At 38.4% G+C, this 24,084-nt stretch overlaps 2 protein-coding genes across 3 annotated transcripts; one reads left to right on the top strand and one right to left on the bottom strand.

Annotated features, from left to right (window-relative positions):
* Positions 1–1,073: 1,073 nt before the first annotated feature.
* LOC134805326 (uncharacterized) lies at positions 1,074–23,862 on the top strand. Of its 2 annotated transcripts, XM_063778649.1 has the most exons (17): positions 1,074–1,213; positions 11,749–11,880; positions 12,173–12,369; positions 13,592–13,733; positions 13,832–13,925; positions 14,358–14,429; positions 14,618–14,725; positions 14,953–15,117; positions 15,889–16,054; positions 16,241–16,399; positions 16,812–17,030; positions 17,404–17,635; positions 19,080–19,217; positions 20,418–20,534; positions 20,746–20,947; positions 22,994–23,182; positions 23,451–23,862. In XM_063778649.1, the coding sequence occupies exons 2-17, from the start codon at positions 11,750–11,752 to the stop codon at positions 23,619–23,621; spliced, it is 2,502 nt and encodes an 833-aa protein (XP_063634719.1). In that variant the 5' UTR covers positions 1,074–1,213; position 11,749; the 3' UTR covers positions 23,622–23,862. The 2 variants fall into 2 exon arrangements, with proteins under 2 accessions (XP_063634719.1, XP_063634720.1); XM_063778650.1 differs by lacking the exons at positions 22,994–23,182; positions 23,451–23,862 and adding an exon at positions 21,405–21,802.
* On the bottom strand, positions 9,223–10,961 carry LOC134804174 (GTP:AMP phosphotransferase AK3, mitochondrial). Its single transcript, XM_063777103.1, has one exon. It carries the CDS (start codon positions 10,584–10,586, stop codon positions 9,927–9,929), a length of 660 nt encoding a protein of 219 aa, XP_063633173.1. The 5' UTR covers positions 10,587–10,961; the 3' UTR covers positions 9,223–9,926.
* Positions 23,863–24,084: the final 222 nt, after the last annotated feature.

Raw genomic sequence — 24,084 nt, 5'->3', positions numbered from 1 at the left:
CGCTAACCGAATCACACGCGTTGCTCTTCAATAACACTATGCACTACGAGCAAAATAACCTGAAATTATCACATCTTCTCGCTATATTAACAAGAAATTATTACTGAAAAGTTTTAATACAGACCGCCGCTCTCCGTTTTCAAATTTTAAGTAAGTGATCATTTTAGTATTTACTTAAGCAAATGTGTTCTTAAATCCGTTTTCGAACCGGTAAATATTTGTTTTATATTGTGTATTCTATACCTAAGCGCATAAAAAGCTTAACCAATATGTTGGTAAAATTACATTCGCTTACTCTTTCTCAAAATTTATGAAACTTGAATCTTTTAAAACTAACTTGTACTGTATGTATTATGTGTTGACAATAAATGTTTAAATACAGTGATCAAAATTACTTATTATCGAAATAAGTTTTATTAATTAATGTTAAAATTTATCATTAATAAATCTGTCGTGTTAACAACTACCTACCTGTGTACCTAGAGTAGAGGTAGAGTTTCGTTTGATATTGGGTATTTACATATATTTATTTATAAGCGTTATTGTGATTTTGTAATACATAGGTATGTACCTAATAGTGTAACTTTTCTTTAGTTTCTTTCTTTAAGGATAAATACAATACAACAAGACATTAAAACAAATTTATCGGTAGATCACTTCTGACCGTGGCCTATAGTATACATACATGACGCAAACTAGTTTCATCTAATAAGTACCTTCAAATTGCCGGGCACAATAAAAATACGTTATACGCCAATGAAGAAAATTAAACTATACAATCTTAGTAACATATTTTATTCTATTCAAATCATAACTACACTTAGTACTTTTTAATTAAATGAACGATGACCATTTAAGTTTGTAAAGGAGGAAGAAGTTTGCCTAGCTGGATGGAAATGAGGATTGAGGACTACGACTCCTGTAACCCAAAAATTTTATTTACAATCTAATTTCAGCATCGATGCATGAACGTGGCTAAAAATAACTGGGGTTCGCGCGCTCAAGCCCGCCCGCGGCCGGCTCGCGTTTTCACTCACTACCTACACTATTTCTGTCTATAAGGAAGAAATAACATGTTGATTTGCAAAGTCTGTGGACGAGTCGTTTAAAGACAATGAAAAAAGTGCGTAAAAAGGAGTGTCGCGACGCGGTTGTGAATTGATACTGATCTAGTGTATAATGTTTACTGACTCCCCAGAGTAAAACTCGACAGGTGAGTGCTTATCATTGAAGTCCGGAAATATAAATCGCTGCATCGGAATCATTTATATGGTAGTGTCTGCCCATTTTTATGATTAGACATATCAGAATCAATTAGTACCTGCCTACCTATTGCATACAAACAAGCTTTCTCGTGTAGGTAATGGGGGATTACCACGAATATCGAAATTTTAACATCTATGTATCTATCTCCATCTCGATCGGTCTTGAAATAATCAAGCAATAGGGGCGAAGATATGCGTTTCCATGATTCAATATTCGCGGTTATTGCCTAGAAATAAGTAGGTACTTACATATATATAGCGTCTGCCAGCGAAAGTTATTGCTTTCAAGAAAATTGTATACCTACCCTACCTACTGTTGCATTACTACACCTCGTTTTTAGTGTTCCGGACAAAACGTTGTTCACGGAACACTTACGGGATCACTTCGGTCTTGGAAATCAGTTAAATGCGTTTTTCTCAGAGACCGTTTGACGTAGATACCTAAAATTTGGAACAGTTATAGCTATTACCACCACTCATATTGTAAATAAGTCAAAACTGCTTGTTTCTTATTTAAGGGGGAAATTTAGGGGGTTGAGAGGGGTAGGCTGAAATTTTTTTTATTTGTAAGAATCGTGTGGGGTACCGTTAGAAAGCTTGCAAAAAATTGAGCCGATGGACTGATTTAGACTTCATTTTAGAGTGCAATAGTTTCGATAAAAAATGCATTTAAAGTTGCAAGTTTTCATACAAAAATTTTCACCTCTGTCCTGGCGAATTTCGCGAAAACTATAGCTAACAGGCACAGGGGCGTATTTACCCTAGGGCCATCTGGGCCATGGCCCGGGGCGCCAACCCGCCAGGGGCGGCAGGAGCGGCAACGCCGCCTCTGGCCGATTGCATTTTGTTTTGGTTTTGGCGCCACTCAACCAACTTTTCACTTTTTAATTTTTTTCTTGTCTATCTTAATAATAACATAAAAAATGGGGATAGGCTGTATCAGAGAATCAGCCGCATTGGTTTACGTGAAACGTTGCGTGGAAAGTTATTGCAAACGCCGCTTAGGGCCGCTTATAGGGGCCCCATAGTGTAAAAGGCACTGCAGGCGCCCTGTATTGAAAGAACGCGTTTCGCGCGACCTTACAGTGTGGAGTGCGCCACCACCGGCGCCCTGTAAATCAGAGCTTGCAAAGCGTATCGCGTAAAGGGCGCCTCAGGCGCCCTGAATGTAAGAAGCCTGACTTTTTAGTGTAAAAGGCCCCGCAGACGCCCTGTAGGTATGTCAGAGCTTTACCCGACGTTACAGTGTAAAGGGCGCCGCATGCGCCCTGTATGCAAGAGCGTTCTAATCTTACAGTCTCAGGCGCCCTGTACCCGCTATAGCACCGCCGCGGATGGCCCGGGGCGCCAAATTTCAAAATACGCCCCTGAACAGGCAGCTGACCAGTCAATACCCAACTTAAAGAAGCATGGAGACGGCGGGAAAATAACAGCTTAAAACTTTATCTTTATTAGTTTTTCAACTGCAGCCTGATCTTTGGTTGCTTAGGGCTAGCTAACTGATGCTTACACTGGTCATTTCATATTAGGAAGTAGTTTTAGCGAGAAAGATCCTTAGTAAAAACTTTGGCATTGAAATTTATGACTTATGTCTTTGACACAAAGTTTAATTCTGCTTGCTTATTTTTGTGGAATATTTAATTTTATCTGTATAGCCTACTATAAGTATGAGAGAGATCTACAAAATATAACCTTATTATATTGCAAAAAAGTTTAAATTTCGAACGGGCTAAGAATCATATTTATTATTACAGTTTATCAGAAAATTTCAAATTAAGAATTCCGTTCTTCACTGTCGTTGTGTTTTTTTTTCACAATAGGACACATAGAGTTAGTAAGGCGTGTAGAGATAATAAAGTCATTTAATATTTATTAACAGCTATGGCCTCATCTATAGATTTTATGGAGAGTATCTGATTCGTCGAAACAATATACACAATATTCCTTTTCTTAAGTACCATTACATTTGGATGCTGATAAGCAATAATGTGTTAACCCACATGAGCACCATTTTGAGAAAATGGCGTCCAAAGATTTTTTCTTGGTTTTTGGGTGTTTGTTCTAAAAATTAAAGATTTTGTTCCAACTGTTGAATTTTTCAGTTTAAATACAACGAATACTAGTTATTTATAATTATAATAATCGAAATAAATTTGAATTTGTCGCAATAATCTTCTTTTTGTTTATTGCGAATTGCATGATGACGTGATACTTTCTCAAGAACGTGTCATTATACTTAACACAGTTTTGCTAATTATGTTAATCTGCCCTTGAACTTATAATCAACATGTTGTAGCACTTAACTTGTTGTTGTTTAATACTAATTTAATATACATTTTGTTTTGCAATAATCATTCAAGCCTCATAATGCATTGATATGTTAATTTTTCGATTTGTAAGTATGATTCAAGTCTAACAAGTTATTTAAAATCATTATACTTATAAAAATAACATTATTTTACGATTGTGCATATATTCAAATTGTTGAACTTGGCATTTAAAATGAGTTGCTAAGAAAAACTACAGCATTTTGCGGTTTTGTTAGGTTTATTTCGGCAAACTTATCTCAAAAATAAATCCTTTAAAACTAGTGTGACTAATACGCTTTATAAATACGTTATTTCGATCAGCTTTAGTTTTTATCTCTTGAAAACCGCAATAATTAACAGATGTGTACACTTAATTCGTAAAATCACTTATTATAGACACAATTTTTAGTACACTTACCTTTCATAGCGCTTCTGGTAAAACAGAAATGTGATTTCCTCAATAATGAGTTAACCTTTCTTAAGTCATTATTGACATTTTAGTATGCGTTCTGCCCACTACTGCAATATGTTAAGGTACTAAACGCATTAATGCAAAACAGACAACACGTGTTAACGGATTTGTGTTATCTTTTTTCCTTATTTTTGGATATTTATAAATTTCAAATCACTAAGGTCATTTTTGCAAAATGAAGTCGAGTGGACCAGCTACAATATGGCATTAAAATCTCGTTTTTTTAGTTTTTGTGGGTTGACACATTATTGCTTATCAGCATTCATTTATGTATTAATTGTATATAATATGTATTAATTGTATTCAGTACTTATGTATATTTTTGAACGGATCGGTGAGCAACCAGATCCCGTCCTGTTACGAGAAAATAATTTTGGAAGACGTTTATAGTATATGACAGTTTTTGGAAACAAAGGTAAAGTTGACGAAATATAAAGTAAGCCGATCTTGTTCAAACTTGTTTGAGAGATCGGCTAACTTTATATTTCGTCAACCTTACAGCCAGCGCAGATACAAAATGTCATAGTTAAGATTTGGTACTCATGAATCCCAGTTCTACTAAAATATTTTTTGTTTTAAATACAGTAATCGAAAAGATTTTCTTTTTTAAATTCTTTAAAAAACACGTTTCCTCGGCCAAAATTCAAGACGTGCAGAAAATATTAATAACTGACTCATAACTTATATTTTTTTGTCACTTTATAGGTAAGTAGAGTAATAACACTAATAACCTATTAATGCGGTTTATATTGCATTAGAAGTACTTACATTATAAAAACTTAGAGTTAGATCAAGAAAAGTCTGCAGCGATTCGATTTTGATAGCTCACGCAGTGCAAGTGTTATTTATACGCCATAATTTCATAGAAGTTCGATGTTTAAAATAACGCTTGCACTGCGAGTGCTATCAAAATCGCTGCAGTCTTTTCTTGGTCTAACTCTAATTATATAAACTCGGACTGAGTTTAGTATCAATTGAACGTAGTTTAGCGAAAAGGATTCATCCATAAACTATGTCATTTAAATTAATGGCTTTTGTTTTTGAATTTTATTTAACAGATTATCGTGGATTAAGTATATCCTTTTCCTTAAACTACGTCCAATTATTGATAGAATCGGACCAAGCTAACTCTGTATGGAATTTCCAATGACAAAGTGTGACTGTGTCATCATTAATGTCAATTTTCTATGAAAATATGACGTTTATCTCACTCTTACACTCTCTCACTTTGTTAGCTTAGACGGACTCTACATTTTTTAGCAGTTCTAAATAATATTAAAGTCTATATATATGGCATGGAATAGCTCGCAGGCAGCTGGCATTAAAATACGCTCTTATGTTGGCGTTGGCTCTCCATTTACACTAACAGGTCGGGCGAAGTCCGACATTCTGCGCGCTCCGCGCGCTGTTACTTACAGGGCACCTTCGGCGCCCTTCACAGTAACAGGTCGGGCGAAGCCCGACATTCAGCGCGCTCCGCGCGCTGTTACTTACAGGGCGCCTGCGGCGCCCATCGCACTAACAGGTCGGGCGAAGCCCTGCATTCAGCGCGCTCCGCGCGCTGTTACTTACAGGGCACCTGCGGCCCGAGCACACTAACAGATCGGGCGAAGCCCGACAAGCGCGCTCCGCGCGCTGTTACTTACAGGGCGCCTGCGGCGCCCATCACACTAACAGGCCGGGCGAAGCCCGACATTCCGCGCGCTGTTACTTACTGTGCTAAAGCATGACATTTGCTAAAGCTCGGCCTTCGGCACTTTTACTATTGTTGTGTTTAAGCACTGACATTCTGGACGCTTCGGGCCTTCGGCCCTACGCAGAGCTCGGCCTTCGGCCTTCGCATTAGCTGTCCACACCACGTTTCACGTCAACCATAGCGGCTGTGTCCCTGATACAGCCTGTCTCCATTTTTTTTGTAATATTCCGAATTCCATATTTACTTATGTGTTGAAAGTTTATTCAGCCACCACAAACAAATTAGTCTCAGAATTAATGATATATTAAATATGTAGTAAAAACTACAAGGGTTGCAAAACTATAAGGGTTCCTATAGGGTAGTTGAATACGGTATCCTAAAAACAGGCAAACAACCTATCTGTAAAATGTAACGATGCGAGCGGAACACTAAATGCCTCGAGCTATCTCGGGCTTGGCCAAATTATTTTAGCATTATATTCAAATTTTACCGCAAAAAAAGCCCGATTTCATGCCACAAGCTTACTTCTGCGAAGTTCTTTCTAATGCTAAAAAAACGAAGTGAAGTTATAGTACCTAATTACCGGAAGGATGCAATCAGAAAATATTTCAAGGTAAACGTATTGTACGGCGTTGTGAAGTCACATCATCGTCATGTGAATTCTCTACAATTCTACCGCCGTTATGAGGTTGAAAGCAGAAATGTTCTAAAACCGTTATTATGAACAGGCTGATTGAAATTTTGACCTTAATCTGCCAGGAGCGCTGGGTCCATATCGATTGACGTGTTGACTATGGACCCAGCGCTCCTGGCAGATTAAGGTCAAAATTTCAATCAGCCTCAACAATCATTTATCGACAAACGACAATAAAAAAACCGGTCAAGTGCGAGTCGGACTCGCGTCCCAAGGGTAGGTACATTAAAAAACCCGTAGGGGTCGGATCAAAACTAAGTACATATTTAAGTCCGATTCACGCTTGACTGCACATTTCTAATAGGTTTTCCTGTCATCTATAGGTAAAGAACTATTTTGTGTATTTTTTTCAAAATTTTAGACCCAGTAGCTTCGGAGATAAAGGGGGGGGGGGGAATGGGCGGACAGACAGACACACTGAAATTGTAACTCAGCCTATCGTTTTCAAAGAATAAGGAGACAGCCACGTCAAATTAAGCTGAAATTGGGCAAGCTGCGGAAATAATTCGTGTAGTTTTGAAAATTGGTACAGGCATACCTTGTGGTGTCCAGATAAACATACTAAAAGTCCTTGAGGGTAGGGGGTGTGCTGGGGGTGTAGAGGGGGGGTTGAAGGTATCTTTTTTCATATTTTTGCTGAATCTCGAATATCTGTACGAATAGCATTATAATTACTTCGGACAACATTTTTAACATAAAATTTACTACAAATTTGTTTATGTTTATTTTTACTCTGCGATCAATACTTTAGGAGCTACAGGCTGTTAAAGTTAAATAAGAGATAAAAAATAGACGGTTTAAGAAAACGTCGTATTTTCATAATTGTTCATCATAAATAAAATTTTTAGTTTAGAATAAGCAAGCTAAGCGACCTGCTGATAAAATATAAAAAAACCGGCCAAGTACATGTCGGGCCATGCTCAGTGTAGGGTTCCGTAGTTACCCGTCCGTCAAAATAGACTATTTGCAAAAACTCAAAAACTGCTAGACCGATTAGGTTCGTTATATTTTTCCCTGAAAGTCTTTACTAAGCTTAACTTTTACGATTTTTTTCATATTTTTTTGGCCCATGGTTCAGATGTTAGGGGAACTAAAGTGGAAAACATAACTTTTTTTCTTTCAGATGGATTATTTCCGAAAGTATTAAGTTGATCAAAAAATGGTTCTTGAAGACCCTTATTCGTTTTAAAAGACCTATCCAACGACATCCCACACTATAGGGTGGAAGTGAAAAAAAATTTATCCCCTCTTTAATGTAGGGCAACCACCCTAAAAAAATGTTTTTTCTAATTTATACTTTACGACTTTGTCAACTTGACTGATTTAATACATTCGTGTCAAATTTAAACATGAAAACTAAAAAAATATTTTTTCATGGTGGCTGCCATACATTAAAGTGGGGATGAAATTTTTTTTGGCTTCCACCCTATAGTGTGGGGTGTCGTTGGATAGATCTTTTAAAACTAATAAGGGTCTTCAAGAACCATTTTTTGATCAACTTAATACTTTCGGAAATAATCCATCTGAAAGAAAAAAAGTTGTGTTTTCCACTTTAGTTCCCCTAACATTTGAACCATGGGTCCAAAAAATATGAAAAAAAATCGTGAAAGTAAAGCTTAGTAAAGACTTTCAGGAAAAAATATAGCGAAACTATTCGGTTTAGCAGTTTTTGAGTTTTTGCAAATAGTCTATTTTGACGGACGGGTAACTACGGAACCCTACACTGAGCATGGCCCGATATGCTCTTGGCCGGTTTTTTTTATATTTTATCAGCAGGTCGCTTAGCTTGCTTATTCTAAACTAAAATTTTTATTTATGATGAACAATTATGAAAATACGTTTTCTTAAACCGTCTATTTTTTATCTCTTCTCTCTCTCTTATTTAACTTTAACAGCCTGTAGCTCCTAAAGTATTGATCGCAGAGTAAAAATAAACATAACCAAAATTGTAGTAAATTTTATGTTACAACTTTTGTCCGAAGTAATTATAATGCTATTCGTACAGATTTTTGAGATATGAGCAAAAATATGAAAAAAGGTACCTTCAACCCCCCTCTACACCCCCAGCACACCCCCTACTCTCGAGGACTTTTAGTATGTTTATCTGGACACCATAAGGTATACCTGTACCAATTTTCAAAACTACACGAATTAAAACCGCAGATTTTTCTAATTTGCTTAGGCTAAGACTCTCCGAGCGGATGTGGGGAAAAAGATATGTGTATTATACAAATATGAATAAAAAAAAACTGTTTTGTTTATTTTTTAAATAAAAGTAAATAAGTTTGAGTAAAATGAGCTAACTTAACCCTCTACTAGGCTAAGGGATTTATATTTCCCACATACGGCACTTCAAACATGTGTTTTATTTTCGAACAGTAAGGCTGACAATCGATTGTCATTTTTGAACTGTCAGCCTGGTAAAGGTATTAAGGCACTTTCTCTCCACTGCCCATTATTTTTTTCCACACTGTATACTTAATACACTACACCTTTATTTATACATTTAGCGTTTGCGTCAAATCCGGTAGTTCTGATTTTTCTTGCAGACTTGTTTATGATGTTGGCTCAATGAATAATCCAAGTTTGTAACCTCGAGTGCCGAACGCAACTTAGTAAAAAATGGAAGCGATTTTTTTTAGATTTGCGTGGAAATATAATAAATGTTTCATATAATTTAGGGACGAAAACATTATATTCATACCTACTTTTAAAACGCTAACACAAATAGTTTCCACAAACCATTTCAGATATTATTATAAGACAGACAAATGAAAACAAAATGCTTCACACTCAACAGCAATATAATCATGATAAAAAATAAAAATGGCTAAGATGATTTGGTTACATTGACTATGACTTTAACAACTAACTAATAAACATATTATTTGTATACCTACTGCCATGTATGCTTAAAAAGTAAACATTGATGCAAATCACTGCAAAATATTAAAATACTTATGCTGTCTAAAACTATTAAAATATAAGTACACATGTATATTGACTATAATTAATTACAAATGTGGAAGACAGATTTGAGAATTGTTATACTTGCTTAATTGTAAGTTGTACCAAAGTATTAAGTGTATAATATTTTTACATGATTTTATTTAACATTATACTTACACAAACTATAGTACATTAGCTAGAGCAGTCTTTACTAATCTAATGTACCTAAGTCATTATGTCAACTAATCATATCAAATTAGCAGATATGGTTTTATTTCATCTAAATCTAATTGATAATGGCTTCTCTTTAAATACAAACAACAACAATGAGTCCAGGCGGCTTAGCAGGGTCGCGTTTTTATCCCTTGTCACCATGCCTGTCACGTTCTAACAAGTATGTAAGTGCGAAAGGGACGCACATAGTGATAGTCAATAAAAATGGAACCGTGCTGAGCCCGCAGTTCTACTTAAACATACTTTACAAAACTTTTAAAAAATTCTAGCACCAATTATTAAAGCTATCTTCTAGTCCTGTAGAGCACTACTTCTTGTTAAATATAGGATCCAAAAAGGCCACTACCTTTGGCCAAATTTCATCAGAAGTTCGTCCTTCAAATTCTTTAAGGATTCCCTTTTCTTTATAAAAATCAATAACAGGGCGAGTAATACTATCATATATTTCAAGACGTTGTCTCACTGCCTCTGGCCTGTCATCAGGACGTTGAACTAAGTCTTCATTTGTGATATCATCTTTACCGGGATGTTTTGGTGTATTGAACCCAATGTTGTAGACTCTTCCTGAAGGCAAATGCACCCAGCGGTTTTTGACCCTGTCAATGATCACATCAAACGGCACCACCAGGTTGAGCACTACATCGACGGGTTGAGTTTTCCATAAAGCATTTGCCTGTGCAACCGTTCTGGGGAAGCCATCTAATAACCATGGTTTAGTTTCAACTTTTTTCAGTTCAATTATCATAAACTTTATTATTAAATCGTCTGGGACTAATTTTCCCTCATTTAAATATTTTTTCACTTCTTTCCCCAAGTCTGTCTGATGCTCTATATGTTCTCTCAATTTGTCTCCACTGGACACATGTGCAATGTTGTATTTTTTTACAATACGAGATGAAATAGTACCTTTTCCCGATGCCGGAGCACCCAAAATTAGCGCCTTCAATAATTTGCCTTTCAGTATCATGATTTTGAAATAACCTTAATGTGACACTACAATGGTATTCGATTTCACACCTTGACAACGCACAAGTCAACAATTACTGATATCATAAAAGTAGTTGCAGCAGTATTATCTTTTATAAAGAATTGTAGATAAGAGAAAATGAGTCTCTCACGAAACTTACAGCTGCTTGTATCTTGGGTCAACGCCAAAAGCCATGGAATTAATTTCGTTTACTTCATGTAGATATCACAGTTTTTAATATTGTTAACAAACGACACAATTCAAATCATTTAAATTTCACAACTCATATCAACTCGAGCGTAATAAAATTTGAATTTTGTGCGAGTTCAAAGTACAGTGTGGTACAAACTTCAAAACACTTCACTTGAAATGTCAAAGTGGAAAGCGATCATTTTGACAACTGCAGTGTCGACGTGTGTTCGAGTAGACTACGTAATGCGTCGCTAACCGCTAGATGCGAACACGGCTGCTAGTCTAAAAACGAATCAACTCGGCCTGGGGTGAACTATTATTATTTCGCATCTACTTCCTAAGACCTACCGTGCCTACTGGGATGCCGCGCTGCCAAATAAAATTAAGTATCTACCTAATCACTCGTACTGACTAGGTACTAATTATGATATTTTTGAGTAATTAATTAACGAGCCAGGTAGTTATTCTACTTGCTTAACGGGAGCGGGATAAAAAGCACAGTCATAACATTATTAGCTAGGTAGTTAAAAGGATCTAATCATTCGTATGATTTAAGACTGGGTCGACCGTCCAGTGGCGCCCTCTTTAGGGGAATTGTGTTTTCTAATAAACCATTTTAATGTATGTATAAATCAGTATATAAATTTTGTTGCCCTACTGATTCCCAAATTTTGGTGTTTGTCTATAGTTGTCCCGGTATTTTCCCACGGCTCACTTGGCAAGTCTGGGGTCCGCTTAGCAATCTGATCTCAATGATTTTCCAAGAGGGGAAACTAGGCCGTATTGGGACTAGTCCGGTTTCCTCACGATGTTTTTGTTCACCAAAAGGTACGATTAGTAAAATACATCAAATAAAATATTTCGTACATAAGATTCAAGAAACTCATTGATACTCACTCCCTTCGTGTTTTAAAATTCGCCGCTCATTGCAAATTTCGCACTTGTATTAATGTAGGTACTATTATATCAGGATGGCGCTCGTCATGCTCCCCTGCGACCTGCCGTGGTGGACCTCGGTGCAGCGGCACCTGAAGCACCTGCTGCTGGCTTCGTCCCCGTCGAAGCTCGCTGCCAGCATGCTTAAAATTCACGACATGTGCAAGTGCGTATAATTTTGAAACCAACGAACTAAGCATTACTATGGAAGCCTAACTGAGCTCAATAGTGTCACGTGTATTGTGCTTAGAGTATTGTGCCTAGTGCTACTCTATACTCAACTCTGTACAGTCAAGGTACTTATTATTAATACTATTTTACCTTCCTCGGATAGGTAATACCAAATAGACCTATATCCTCCTCGACTCGATTAATAATTGCGATGTTAAGTCCCTACTGTCCCTATTAGGTCCGTACCTGATCGAATTAATACAAAAATAATTATAATTGCTTTTCAGCATTGGCATAGACCCAGAAGACGATATCAAGGATCCTGACTTAATGAAAGGATTAGAACAGTTCCTTACTGACGAAATGGGAGCAGAGGACTGTCGACACTTCCTAGATAATACCATTAGAATAATGGTAAACAGAGCGTTGCATTTGAAACGTTGGCGACCGCCCAAAGGATTAATGTTTAGTTTGCAACAACAGAGTTAGTATCTCAATATAATTATTTTCCCCTTATTAAAGCTACCATGAATGATTACACATTTGAGTAGTACCAACTTAATACCGTAAAACTGGGAAAACAGAAATCGTGGGGTGAATAGAGAAATTTTGAACTTTTTCTTTCAAGTTGTTATATTTAAAAACGTACATCTCTAAAATTAGATTTTTTGGAATGCGTATAAAGTAGACTATTTATTCTCTACATTGATACCAAAAGAACTTAATCAAACTGCCTAAAATTTAGATTTTTTTGACTCTAAAGTAAGGTCTCACCGAGGTAAGAAATGAAGCCTGTCTGAACTTTGTTCTAGCGGTAAATGTTTTGACATTAACTAAGTAAAAGTTAGCTAACCTGGTAATATAGTATCTGTAGTACCTAAATAATAAATAATATCACTAATTTTCTCTATAATAAAGCATTTTTTTGCAAAAAACCAATAACAAGCAAATTTACGTGATAAAGGGGTCAGTGGACACGCATATGGTGTGAACAGTTACGCCATAGGGGGTGATTAGATACAACAAAGGGGTGTAAAGACACGCCTTGGGGGTTAAAAGACACGAAAAAATAATTTTGTGTTAAATAGCTGTTTAACAGATATATATACCATTTGCCAATAGAGTATCCACATAATAATGGCCAAATTCGATGCCTATGACAGCTAAAACTTAATATTTCTATTCACCCCTTTCTTGTGTCTATCGACCCCGTTTTAAGGATATGGAGAAAACAGGTAGTTTTATTTGATTTTCTCTGAATTGGGTAGGTAAAAATTTATTTCTCCAATGCAAAATTGAAGAACTAACCAAGACTCAAAAAATGATATCAAAATTATTACTTTTATCGTTTGGATTATTGGCGAAAATCGTCCTTGAAGTTGAAAATCGGGTCTTGTCACCCCGTTTTACGGTACAAGCTTTATTGGCCGTAGCGATAGCGAAGGTCCGTTTTAACTCGGGTATTTGGCTTTCGTATGTCCGGACGTTTTCTTCTACAGGTCGCAATTCTTAACCGATTGTCATGAAACTTTGTGACCAGATTCTATGATCAAATAGATTTTTTTATAGATCCAGTTTTTGGAAATTTTCCAAATTGCGGAAATTGGCATAAATGACTTTAAGCGCGAATTCATAAGTCTGTAAATAAAAATCATGTCAAACTACGTACACTCCAATAATGTCTTCTTAATCACAATTACTTACAGATGACGTGACTGAATTAGATTACAATTTCGTATCATCTCTGGTTGCTCATGCTTTCTTCTCGACCCTTCCCAAAAGAACGCTCAAGACGCATCCAACTTTACAAGACTTCAACTTTACTCACTTTTTTAAGAATTTACACAGGTATTATAGTTTAAGGATATTATTGTTTTATTAGTATTTTGTACTGATTACCTTATAAGTAGGTAATTTATAAAGTTTTAAACATTTTTTTTTTTCAGAAAATCACAAATAAATAAGTTAAAAAGTTTACTCCATTATTTTGAGTGGTTAGATAAGAATAATAATGAAGGATCTATCAAGATAAGCCGACAGGTAACAGATTTTCTAAGTACCTACTGTACCTATACGATAAACTGTTTAAACAAATCGCGATCCCCGAAAATATGTAAATGAAATAAGGTGCAGGATGGCAATTTCGACTGCGGGATAATTTCAACTAATCGAAATAAATATTCCATCTTTTATATATATTATTAACTAGAGTCACACACAACACATTTTTTTCGCTATCTGGACATATATGGCACCATAGTTAACAATAATAATGTACCTAAAACATGAAAGATATTTCGATTAGTTGTAATTACCCGGCAGTCGAAAGGGCCCCCCTGCACCTTAAATCAATAAGTTATGCCAACCAAAATCACGCTGTATGCTATTAGAGTGCCAAGTTAAAATGATCTGAATCTACCCGCTGCTGCACGCGGCAAAATAATATACTTAGAGCTCTTCAAAACATTTCAGGTAATGACCTCGAAGCAGTGGTTAACTATCGAAGACTGGTTGGAGTGCACGCTCCCACTGTGTAAACTGCAGGTTCGTCATAATAGTAGATATACCTAGTCTCTAAATCCTCCTGGCTATTGATCTGTAGAAGCATTAGCTTGACTTTCTAAAGGGGTTTTCTACTGTAAGAAAGTGACCATTATTAGAACGTTTTAAGTGTACTTAACTACACTCTTAAGAGAACATTTGACGCGTTTCTTATCAATGATATTGGGCAGGTGCGGCACGAAGGCCGACCCGAGCGCTGTGAAGCCGAAGACGCGCTCCGCATCTGCTTCGCCTCCAGCCGCGTAGGCGGTGACGCACTCATCGACGGAGATTCACAGGTTATAAACCAAATACGTGTACCATTGATCTTTTATTAGTAATGTAGGTATCTAATGCCACTAAAAGTGCAACACGCAAAATCGCTTGGGCGACGTAGGAATTGTCGAGTCACAAATATGTATGTCAGTCGGTTCCAACTGTTGCAAGACTCTGTTGCTGGTGTCTCTGCCTTTCACTAATTAAGTCGTTTTCCACAGTCCATCTGACTCTTGTTTCTTAATTTCAGGAATCCCTGTCTATGTTCATGATGCCCGAACTGTTACCTGTCATGTTATCAGTAGAGGCTTTGGAAGACAATGAGGTGTTAAAAGTAGAAAACGTCAGAATGGTTAGCAGAATTCCCGATAAGAAAAACAAATCAAGTGTAGAATTGTTAGAAGAACCTAAACCGGTAAGTAGGTTTTCTTACTATAAATTTTGTGCTGCCGTTTAGCATCATCTACCGCAATTATAGTACATAAAATGGTGGACCATGAAATGATATTTATAACCGTTTTACAATTGGACAATATTTATTCATCACACTTGCTGGTAAAAGGTGTTTATACACGAAGGCGATGCGGTCCGTAAATTCTAAACTTTAACCTAGGGTTGTAATGTAAGTCCGAAATTAGACAGTTTAGTTTTTTCCCCGTTTTTTCTTCACAAGTGTGATGATTGTAATGAAAACCATTGTGTGTGCCACCAGGGCCGTCTTAAACTATGCTGGGGCCCCTGGGCACATAAGAATTTGGGGCCCTTTCGGAAAGTAAAGAAAGCTAATTAAAGTAACATTTTTCTACTATGATCTTTTCTTTATTAAGGGTAATCAAATATACTGTTACTGTCTGTCCTTCGGGGCCCCCTGAGGATGGGGGCCCTGCGGGCTCAGCACGGTTCCATTTTTATCGACTATCACTATGCGCGTCCCTTTCGCACTTACATACTTGTTAGAACGTGACAGGCATGGTGACAAGGGATAAAAACGCGACCGTGCTAAGCCGCCTGGGCACGAGCCCCGTGTGCCCTTATGGTAAAGACGGTACTGTGTACCACTGGCGGTACAGGAATAATAAACTCGAGTTTATTAAGCCTTATATATAGCCTTCGGCTTCGGATTCACACTCGTTCGTATGTTCTTGTTTACCCCCTTAATATACAATGTATGTATATGTAATAACAGGTCACGGTGTGTTTGATGGACGCCGAGGACTACAGCGTGTTGCCGTTTAGCCAATGGGAAGAAGACAACGTGTTGCGTGAACTAAACAAGTGTCTCCTCGCCTTCCAACAATCTCCCATGCAATCTCGCGACACTCTGAGGCATGAGAGGAGGCTGTCACCAATAGGTTACTTATTTTTTATATTCCTATTTATTGCGATTTTCCTAAAGTAAAATTGTTATTAACTGAAGGTATATAATGTCAGCCGTCTGCCACAGATTTGATCCGATTCGAATAACGATAATACGTAACAAATGCAGTCCAGCAACCACAAAAAAATATAAATAATCTTATCAAATTTATTGTGTTTAGGGGAATCATTCAGTCACACACCACCCGAGGTAGAAGCGAGCGTGGTGATCAAACAGGCGTCGTCGTGCAGCACGCTCAACAGCTACAACAGCCGAAGCCCCTCGCCGCAGCCGTGCGACCGCCGCGACTGCGCCAACACGCTCAACCTGAACGATCCAAGTGAGCACTAGCATTTTCTATTGATACCTATGTGCTATTGTTTTCCAGTTTTCATGCCTTCATGTCTTCATGCCACACTTTAAACATTTAAAGACCATTCTGGCCTAGCGTGGGTAGCCTATGAAGCCGATGGTTCTGGGTTCAAACTTCAAATCCCAGTAAGGACATATTTGTTTGTGTGATGAGCACGGATATTAGTTCCCGCGTCTTTCTTGGGTGTATTCAAATGTATTTATATATTACATACATAATTATATCATTGTCTGATTACCCACGTACTACACGTTACAAGCTTTCTTGAGCTTACAGTGGGGCTGCCCTACTGCAAAGAGGGGCTTAGTCAATTTGTGTAATATTGTTCAATAATATTTATTTAATATTATTTTTTATTAATTGCGTATTTTGTCCTTAGGCATCGAAATATTAAAGCATAAGTGTTGGCTGTCACCCGACGGTGCGACGCTGAACAACCGGCGAGGCCGGTTCATCGTGCTGGGCTCGTCGGGCGAGTGCCTGCCCGTGACGCGCGCGCCCGCGCAGGGCCGCGACCAGGACGACAGCCTCTACTCCAGCTGCGACTCCAGCGACGAGGAATACCACAGTGCCAATGATAGCTTCGACTATGGAAAATGTAATGCCTTTTTCATTGTGCTATCGTTTTCAAAAGTCAGTAGGCTACTTCCCTACATGTAGGTTATTGCTAATTCTTCCAATAAAATACGCTCACTTGTTGGTGCATTTAGGTATTAATTACAAGCCATTCTCCCGCGTATGGCCTTGCATTAGTTGAAGTCGTCTCAGTTTTCCTTATTAGCCTATTCCATTCCAACCAGGTCTAGATTCATTTTTGCCCATTCCATAGTCTCTAAAACAAGCTACTCTTGCATCTCCGCTCGGACTGATCTAGCTATTTTCTTGCAATTTTTGTGTATGAGGTACCCGAGAGAGGAGTTCGATACTATACATGTTGGAGAGCTAGGAATCAAGTTACGTTTTAATTTCAGATGGTAGCGAAGACGAAGGAAGGGGTGAAAGTGCTCGTCCCAACTCATTCCAGTATTCTAAAGAGTTGTCCACCGAGGAGCGTCGGCAGAGCTTCGCGGGGCGATTGCGGGAGGCGCTGCAGGAAGCACAGCCTTCGTGCACCTCGAGCACCGGCGACTGGTCCAGCGACAGTTCCAGTTACGCCGTCGGCATCAGCATCTCCGGCGCCGAGCTCAACGACAACGATATAAGGTACCTAGTTTACCTACCATACTGTCCAAATTGAGTACAGTGGAAACTGGATAAGTGGAACCTGGGTTAGTGGAAAACCTCTTTAAGTGTACCTATATCATACTCATACTCCAAGTTAAGCAGGCGTGAGACTATAGCCAAAACCTTGAACAATGAGATGATGACTGGCCGTGGAACGTACCAATATATTACGTAACAGAACCACTTAACTACTTAAATATTCACAGTCAAACTACTTACATGTACACTGTGCAGTATTTACATCTTCAATGTTGTTCTGTCTTGTTCATACTTTTGACGAACTATTAACTTCTAATTATCGGTAACCACAAATAAAGTCAGGCCGATCACTAAACTTCAATAACATCACTACTTTCATTTACACTTTGAGTATATTTTATTAGGACAAAGAAACTAGGGTTTACCGAGACTACCCGAGACAAAATCTTTGTGGGTTTGATTGCAAAATTTGCAAACCGAAAAACCAACTGTCTAGTCTATGCTGCTCATCAAAGAGCATATAATCACTGCTCATTGGCTGATTTGAACGAACTCTTGCGCGCATGCGCGATGCAAGTGAGGTGTTGCCAACTTAGCAATAAAAAAAAAATATACGCGTCGACTTGAGAACCTCCTCCGTTTTTTTCGTCGGTTAAAAAAGATAAAAAGAGGCTACAAATAAGAAATTTCTCCATCAAAAAAGATTTTTGAATGCTCGTTGATATCGAAAGAATAGGAAGTATTCCTGCAATGTGCCGCCAGAGTGCAGCACTAATTTGTTTAATAAACCATAGAGTAACTTATACATACTACGCCTCAAACAGTTTTTTGACAAGTTTTTACTATGACGTTGATGCATCAAGGAGGTTTGTTTACAGGTGGTACCGCGAAACGCGAAAAATGAGAAAAATCTAAATTTCGTTATCTGCCTCTCTATCGATCGAATAAGCAAGAGTGATAGAGAGGCAGAAACGGGCCTTATGCCAGAAATAGGCTACTTTCCTACTAGCAGCTACTAGTCAAATCAGCTTCTCTTTAAGAACTGTCAGAACTATTTGCTAATATGGAATTTATATGAAAACGAGTATAGTGACGTCACGGTCAATATATTTTATATTTCTATCCCATTTATTAAATAGAACTAGTGTTTAAAAATAACTTATATCCCTTTAATTCGTGCACGGCGTGAAATAATTTATTTTAAGTAGGTATATGTAGAGGAAACTTCCCTATCATAGCGGAAACATATATATATATGCATAGTCTGTCAAGCCACTTCAGTCAGTAGAATAAAGCGGCAAATTTTAAAAATGTAGGTGCAAAGGGTTATTATCCCATAGAAAATTTGAATTTCGCGCCTTTTCTACTGACAAACTTGTTTTACCGGCTTAGTAGACAGGTAACGTAGGTACACAGCTTAATTTTAATAAGACTTTTTTTATAGAGTGAAACGTGGAGGTTCCGTGGGATTCGTTTTAACGGAAAAGGAAACGAGCAATGGCAATCCCTCGCCGCGACACTGCGCGTTGGGGCGGAAGGAGACCGGGAATAGTTCTAAATACAGTTTCAGCACGGAGTACACGTTAGTATCTACCCCCAAAACAATATAGGGTCATTGCGCTAGTTTTCGTCCACTTGACGAAATTTTAATATAAACCTTCATTGCTGCACACATTTGGACTTACCACAATCCTTAATATCTAAACAATTAATCTATCTACATAAAAAATACATTTCGCAAGTAGCAAATTAAAAATAAAATGTACTACATATTTGTCAAGTGGACGGAAACTGGAAACTGACGCAATTACCCTATCTCTAAAGGCACGTTAATATTAAACTCAAAGAAAACGACTTATTGATCATTATTTGCCGTATATTGAAATATGGATGGTAGAGGTACGTTATACTCTACATATATCTAAAGCCCGGGTCCAGACTATGTGCGTGAATCGCGTCGCGACGTCGCGGAGCGAACATATCGCGAAGTTGACGTATGACTCCACACTCGCACACTTCACGGCGATTTCGCAGTTTGGTTTGCGGCAATATGGCGGAAAAGCATCAGCTGATCGAGTTTAACTCATTTAACTGTTAGTTATCTATGGCATCATACGTGATTTAGCTGTTTTTCCATTTTGTTTTATTGTAAAACCGTAAAATATAGCTGCTTAATATAATATAATTAATATTTATCTTGCCACAGAGGAGCCAAAATATTGTGTAATGTGGAGTCTTGCAAGTTCGCGCTTCGCGTCTCCTTTGACGCGGGCCGAAATACCGACAAAAAAGGCGCGAAGGCGTGAACAATCTGCGAAATCGACGCCACACTCGCGTTCGCGGCTTCACCCGCGATTCACGCGCATAGTCTGGAGGGGGCTTTAGCACGTGCACATTTCTCGCTTGCCTAGAGGCGCGACTAAAGGCAACTTGTATTGTACAAGGCAAGCGCTTCAATTTTGGTACGCCTATAACCTACCTTGAGTTATAATATCATTGATACAAGGTAAACTTCACTCCACCAAAGCCATCTCACGACAAAATGTTCACCGCTCTCATAGAGATATATCGTAAAAGTATAGAACTTTGCCCCCCGCGTCACAGTTCAGTAAAAGCGAAATAACTCAAATTTTTTTACAGTTTCTGAAGAAAGTGTATCTGTATGTAGTTATTTCGCTTTTACTGAACTATGACGCGGTGGGCAAAGTTTTATACTTTTACGGTAGGAGATTTTAGCTCTACTATAAATCAGGAACTATGATTACTTATGGTTGTGTTACAGGTCTGAACTAGAAGAAGTCTACGAGCAATTCAATAATTGGCTAAATGATCCTATTATCGATAACGAAGGTGGAGAACATAAACGTGAAATGGACTCACGAGATTTAGCCGTCATAAGGTAAATATATATATATATATGTATACCTACCTAGTTATTTGATAATTATGACTGAATATGATTATGGTTCGGTATTGTATAATTCCGTATTCGTTTCGTTTACCAACCTTAAGGTATTTAACTAATTCCAAAAGTGTGGTCTCATCGGACAGGAAGCATGAAAACACATGCAAATTCAACTACTAAAAAAAGGTCTGCATGTACGTTAAAGGTTCGCGGGGTCGCTGTTGAAGCGGACGTTGAGCGAGTCGCTAGCGGGAGGCGCGGGCGCGGGCGCGGCAGGCGAAGCGGAAGCGGCCGAATTGTATCCGCGCGACGGACGCGACCGCGCCGCGCCACGCCGCCTTGCACTTGCTGCGCGCTCGCTTTCTCTCGAGCTGGCGCGCCACCGCCACCGGCTCGCCGCCCAGTTGGTAAGGCTCGCTCCGCTTTCAGAAATCATTGTGTTCCGAGCTGTGAGTTCGTCCCTAGTATGATTGGGCGCTTAAATTCGTAATACCAACTTAGAAAATCTCAGCATCAAGCCTGCAGGATGTAATTCAGTACGAATATATGGTAGCCTGGTAGGTATCATGTTCATGTAGTCTGTCTAGGAAAAAAGTAACAATTTCTACATAACCTCGAATCAAAAGGGGTAACAACGTGGTGTTGTTGCCTTGCAAGCTGACTTGTCTAGTGATGTGATCCACCTTTTAGTCACTGGCTTCGAATGGCCTCGCATGTCAGTTTAATATAGGTTACACATACGTGCTACATTGAATCAAATAGATAGTCATGTGGACCACCCACCTACACCTTGACTCTTATCATCTCCTGAAAGGACAGACAATGTCTTCTAATCTGATTTAAAATTAAAATGTGTTTTGACAGAGACGCAAAATAAAAGAATCTATACCGGAGAAGATAGTGCAAAATATGGAGGTCATGTGCTCCGATGATGATACAGAAGCAGACAATAGCAAATGGGCGTCAGTTAGTAATTCGACAGAGACGAACTCTACGCAACTGTCGAACCAGAACGTTAGGAAGAAAAAATTAAATTGGATGATAAACATGATAGTTGAAACGATCGAAGAAACCGTAGAATGTGAGCCGGTGACGATTAAGCTAAAAAAACCGAAGGTCAGGCTTTTTCTGCGTCTTTTCTGTCAATAAACGAGTCATATACCTGAACAAGTTGCCTAATTTTAAATCATTCATTTCAGTAACACGATTTTCCTCACGTAATATCAATCGTCGTTCTGACACAGTACCTATCTACCATGAAGTAGGCTTCGCTTTTGTTACTGCTGATAAGTACTTATAAACTGTTTGCATGTGCACCAAAACTCTTGTCCCAAACGCTACCTACTCACCTACCGACGAAAGTAGGTACAGTCGAGTTCACAAACATCTTTTCAAGCCCACGTTCCAAAGATGTATTTTATTTTACACGCCTCTAAGACACTGACAATAAGGTCGTGTAAATAAATATATTTCTGGAACGTTGATTTGTAAAGATGTTTGTGAACTCGACCGTACCTACCCATCTATTATATACATATTAATTAAATGATGTTTATAGTATGTACAAAGTCTTCCTTCTGTTCTGGTAACAAATTTACTATCCTACTTATGCAGAAAGACAATGTTCTTATTAAAACAAATTAATAATCTATACCTAGCTACTCGAGTGTTATTTCACTATAAGTACACAACTTATAACATGATGAAGGCTATCTTTTAGTCATAGTATAGTCGGCTGCTGAAGTGCTGAGATACCTACCTCACCTGCAGAATAGGTATATGTACAATTGTACATGGTATCTGGGGTATTGAAAGTTGTACCCCCAACTTGTAATTGAGGTTTTGGAATTTTTATATTATTTTCGCTCAGAATCACGAGCTCTTACGATCCTAATACGAGAAATAAAAGTGTCCCCAAAATATCATACATTTTATTTTTATCCGTTTTGTTACGGTCATAGAAGATTGTATTGAAAACGTACCGTATAAATACTTGGCCCTTTAACATAACTTTGCCCACCGCGTCACAGTTCAGTAAAGCGAAATAACTTAAAAGTATATTAGTTACAGATACCTACACTTTCAGAAGAAAATGTATCTGTAACTACTTTTAAGTTATTTCGCTTTTATTGAACGGTGAGGCGGTGGGCAAAGTTACGTTTAAGGTCAAAGTTTTATAAATGGACCAAAAAAATGTGGACATTTTTCTTTCTCGGTAAAAATGGAAAAGCTAAACAATATTAAAAATTCCCAATTCTACCACAAAAGTTTGGGGTAGAACTTATTTAAACATAAATGCCCATCTAATAAGAGTATAATCGCACACGGCGATTTTTCTGAACTATAATCGAGCAAGAACAACTCTTCACAATACCAAAAGCATCATGTGGGATGTTTGTAATAAACTCGATACCCACACTAGTTGATTTCTATGTGTTTGTACTTGTCTGCAGCTAAGCCAGCTGGCACACAAGATAGTATCGGGCGGGTCGTGCCGGCCGGTGGCGACCGGCAACTGGGGCTGCGGACGGCAGCGGCGCGGTCACCCGCAACTCAAGCTGCTGCTGCAGTGGCTGGCCGCCAGCGTAGCCGGCGTGCCCGCACTCATATACTACACCTACGGCAATGAAAAACTTTTCAAGGTAACAAGTTTTCAAGAGTGCTTATAAAAAGTAATCTCATGGTCAAACGTGGTAGGTATAACAATTAGAGCCATTCCATTAACCGTTTTGGTAATAAATACGTGTTATGTTACGTTAATCGTAGCTGACACGTCAATCTTTAATATGCTGACGCGACAACCGAGGAATGAATCTCTCTTCTCCATACTGAACATCATTTTTAGGTGGTATTCCTTCTGTGCGTTAATACCTTATAATAATGTTAGCTATGTAATGGTCGATGTTACAGTGCGACACACTGGTGCGCGTGCTTGTGGACCGCAAGTGGTCGGTAGGGCAGCTGGCACGCGCGGTGCTGCGGTACGCGCGCGCGGCCCTGCGCGAGCCGCGCTCCTCGCCCGCTGACCACTCGCTCTTCGACGACCTCATCGGCATCGCCCGCACGCCCGACGACCTCTAGCAGCAGTACCTCGCGCTATTTGGCGAGAAGTACAAGGAATACCCCTAGCCTAGCTGCTATAACCGCCGTGGTATAAATGTACAAAAGCCGCGCCTTAAGTTATGCAGAACTTGAAAAATACTTTCGTAATAAACTTAGAAATGGTTAACATTTTGAAGCATAATTATCTGAAATCACACAAAAGTCGCCTTGTATATTTAAAACAGTTTTAGATAAGCTCAATTCATTATTATTAACATAAGACTTGAGTTTTTCACTTCTGTTCCCACATGCCACGTTCTCATATTCTCGATCTCGTGGTCGTGGCAAGTGAAGAGACAGCTCGAGAGCTCGGCGAGTACTTTTATTGCATTAAATAGAGCATCTCTATTTAAATAGCATAAATAAAATCGAACCAGCTATAGATTTGACTCCTGCCGTTATAGCAGTAGTGGATAGAGGTGGAAGTTTGTGATATGCATAC

The sequence above is a fragment of the Cydia splendana genome, chromosome Z (genome assembly GCF_910591565.1).
Source record: "Cydia splendana chromosome Z, ilCydSple1.2, whole genome shotgun sequence".
In the NCBI taxonomy this organism is placed as follows: Eukaryota; Metazoa; Arthropoda; class Insecta; order Lepidoptera; family Tortricidae; genus Cydia; species Cydia splendana.
Note: the sequence above shows the minus strand (reverse complement) of the source record. Positions and strands in the feature narration are given on the sequence as shown.

Excerpts from the sequence above, each read along its gene's own strand:
- LOC134804174 (XM_063777103.1), bottom strand. The coding sequence starts at position 10,586 with ATGATACTGAAAGGCAAATTATTGAAGGCGCTAATTTTGGGTGCTCCG.
- LOC134805326 (XM_063778649.1), top strand. The coding sequence starts at position 11,750 with ATGGCGCTCGTCATGCTCCCCTGCGACCTGCCGTGGTGGACCTCGGTG. Across the intron at positions 12,370-13,591 it reads GTTTAGTTTGCAACAACAGA|ATGACGTGACTGAATTAGAT; the intron begins GTTAGTATCTCA and ends AATTACTTACAG. Across the intron at positions 17,636-19,079 it reads CTCAACGACAACGATATAAG|AGTGAAACGTGGAGGTTCCG; the intron begins GTACCTAGTTTA and ends CTTTTTTTATAG.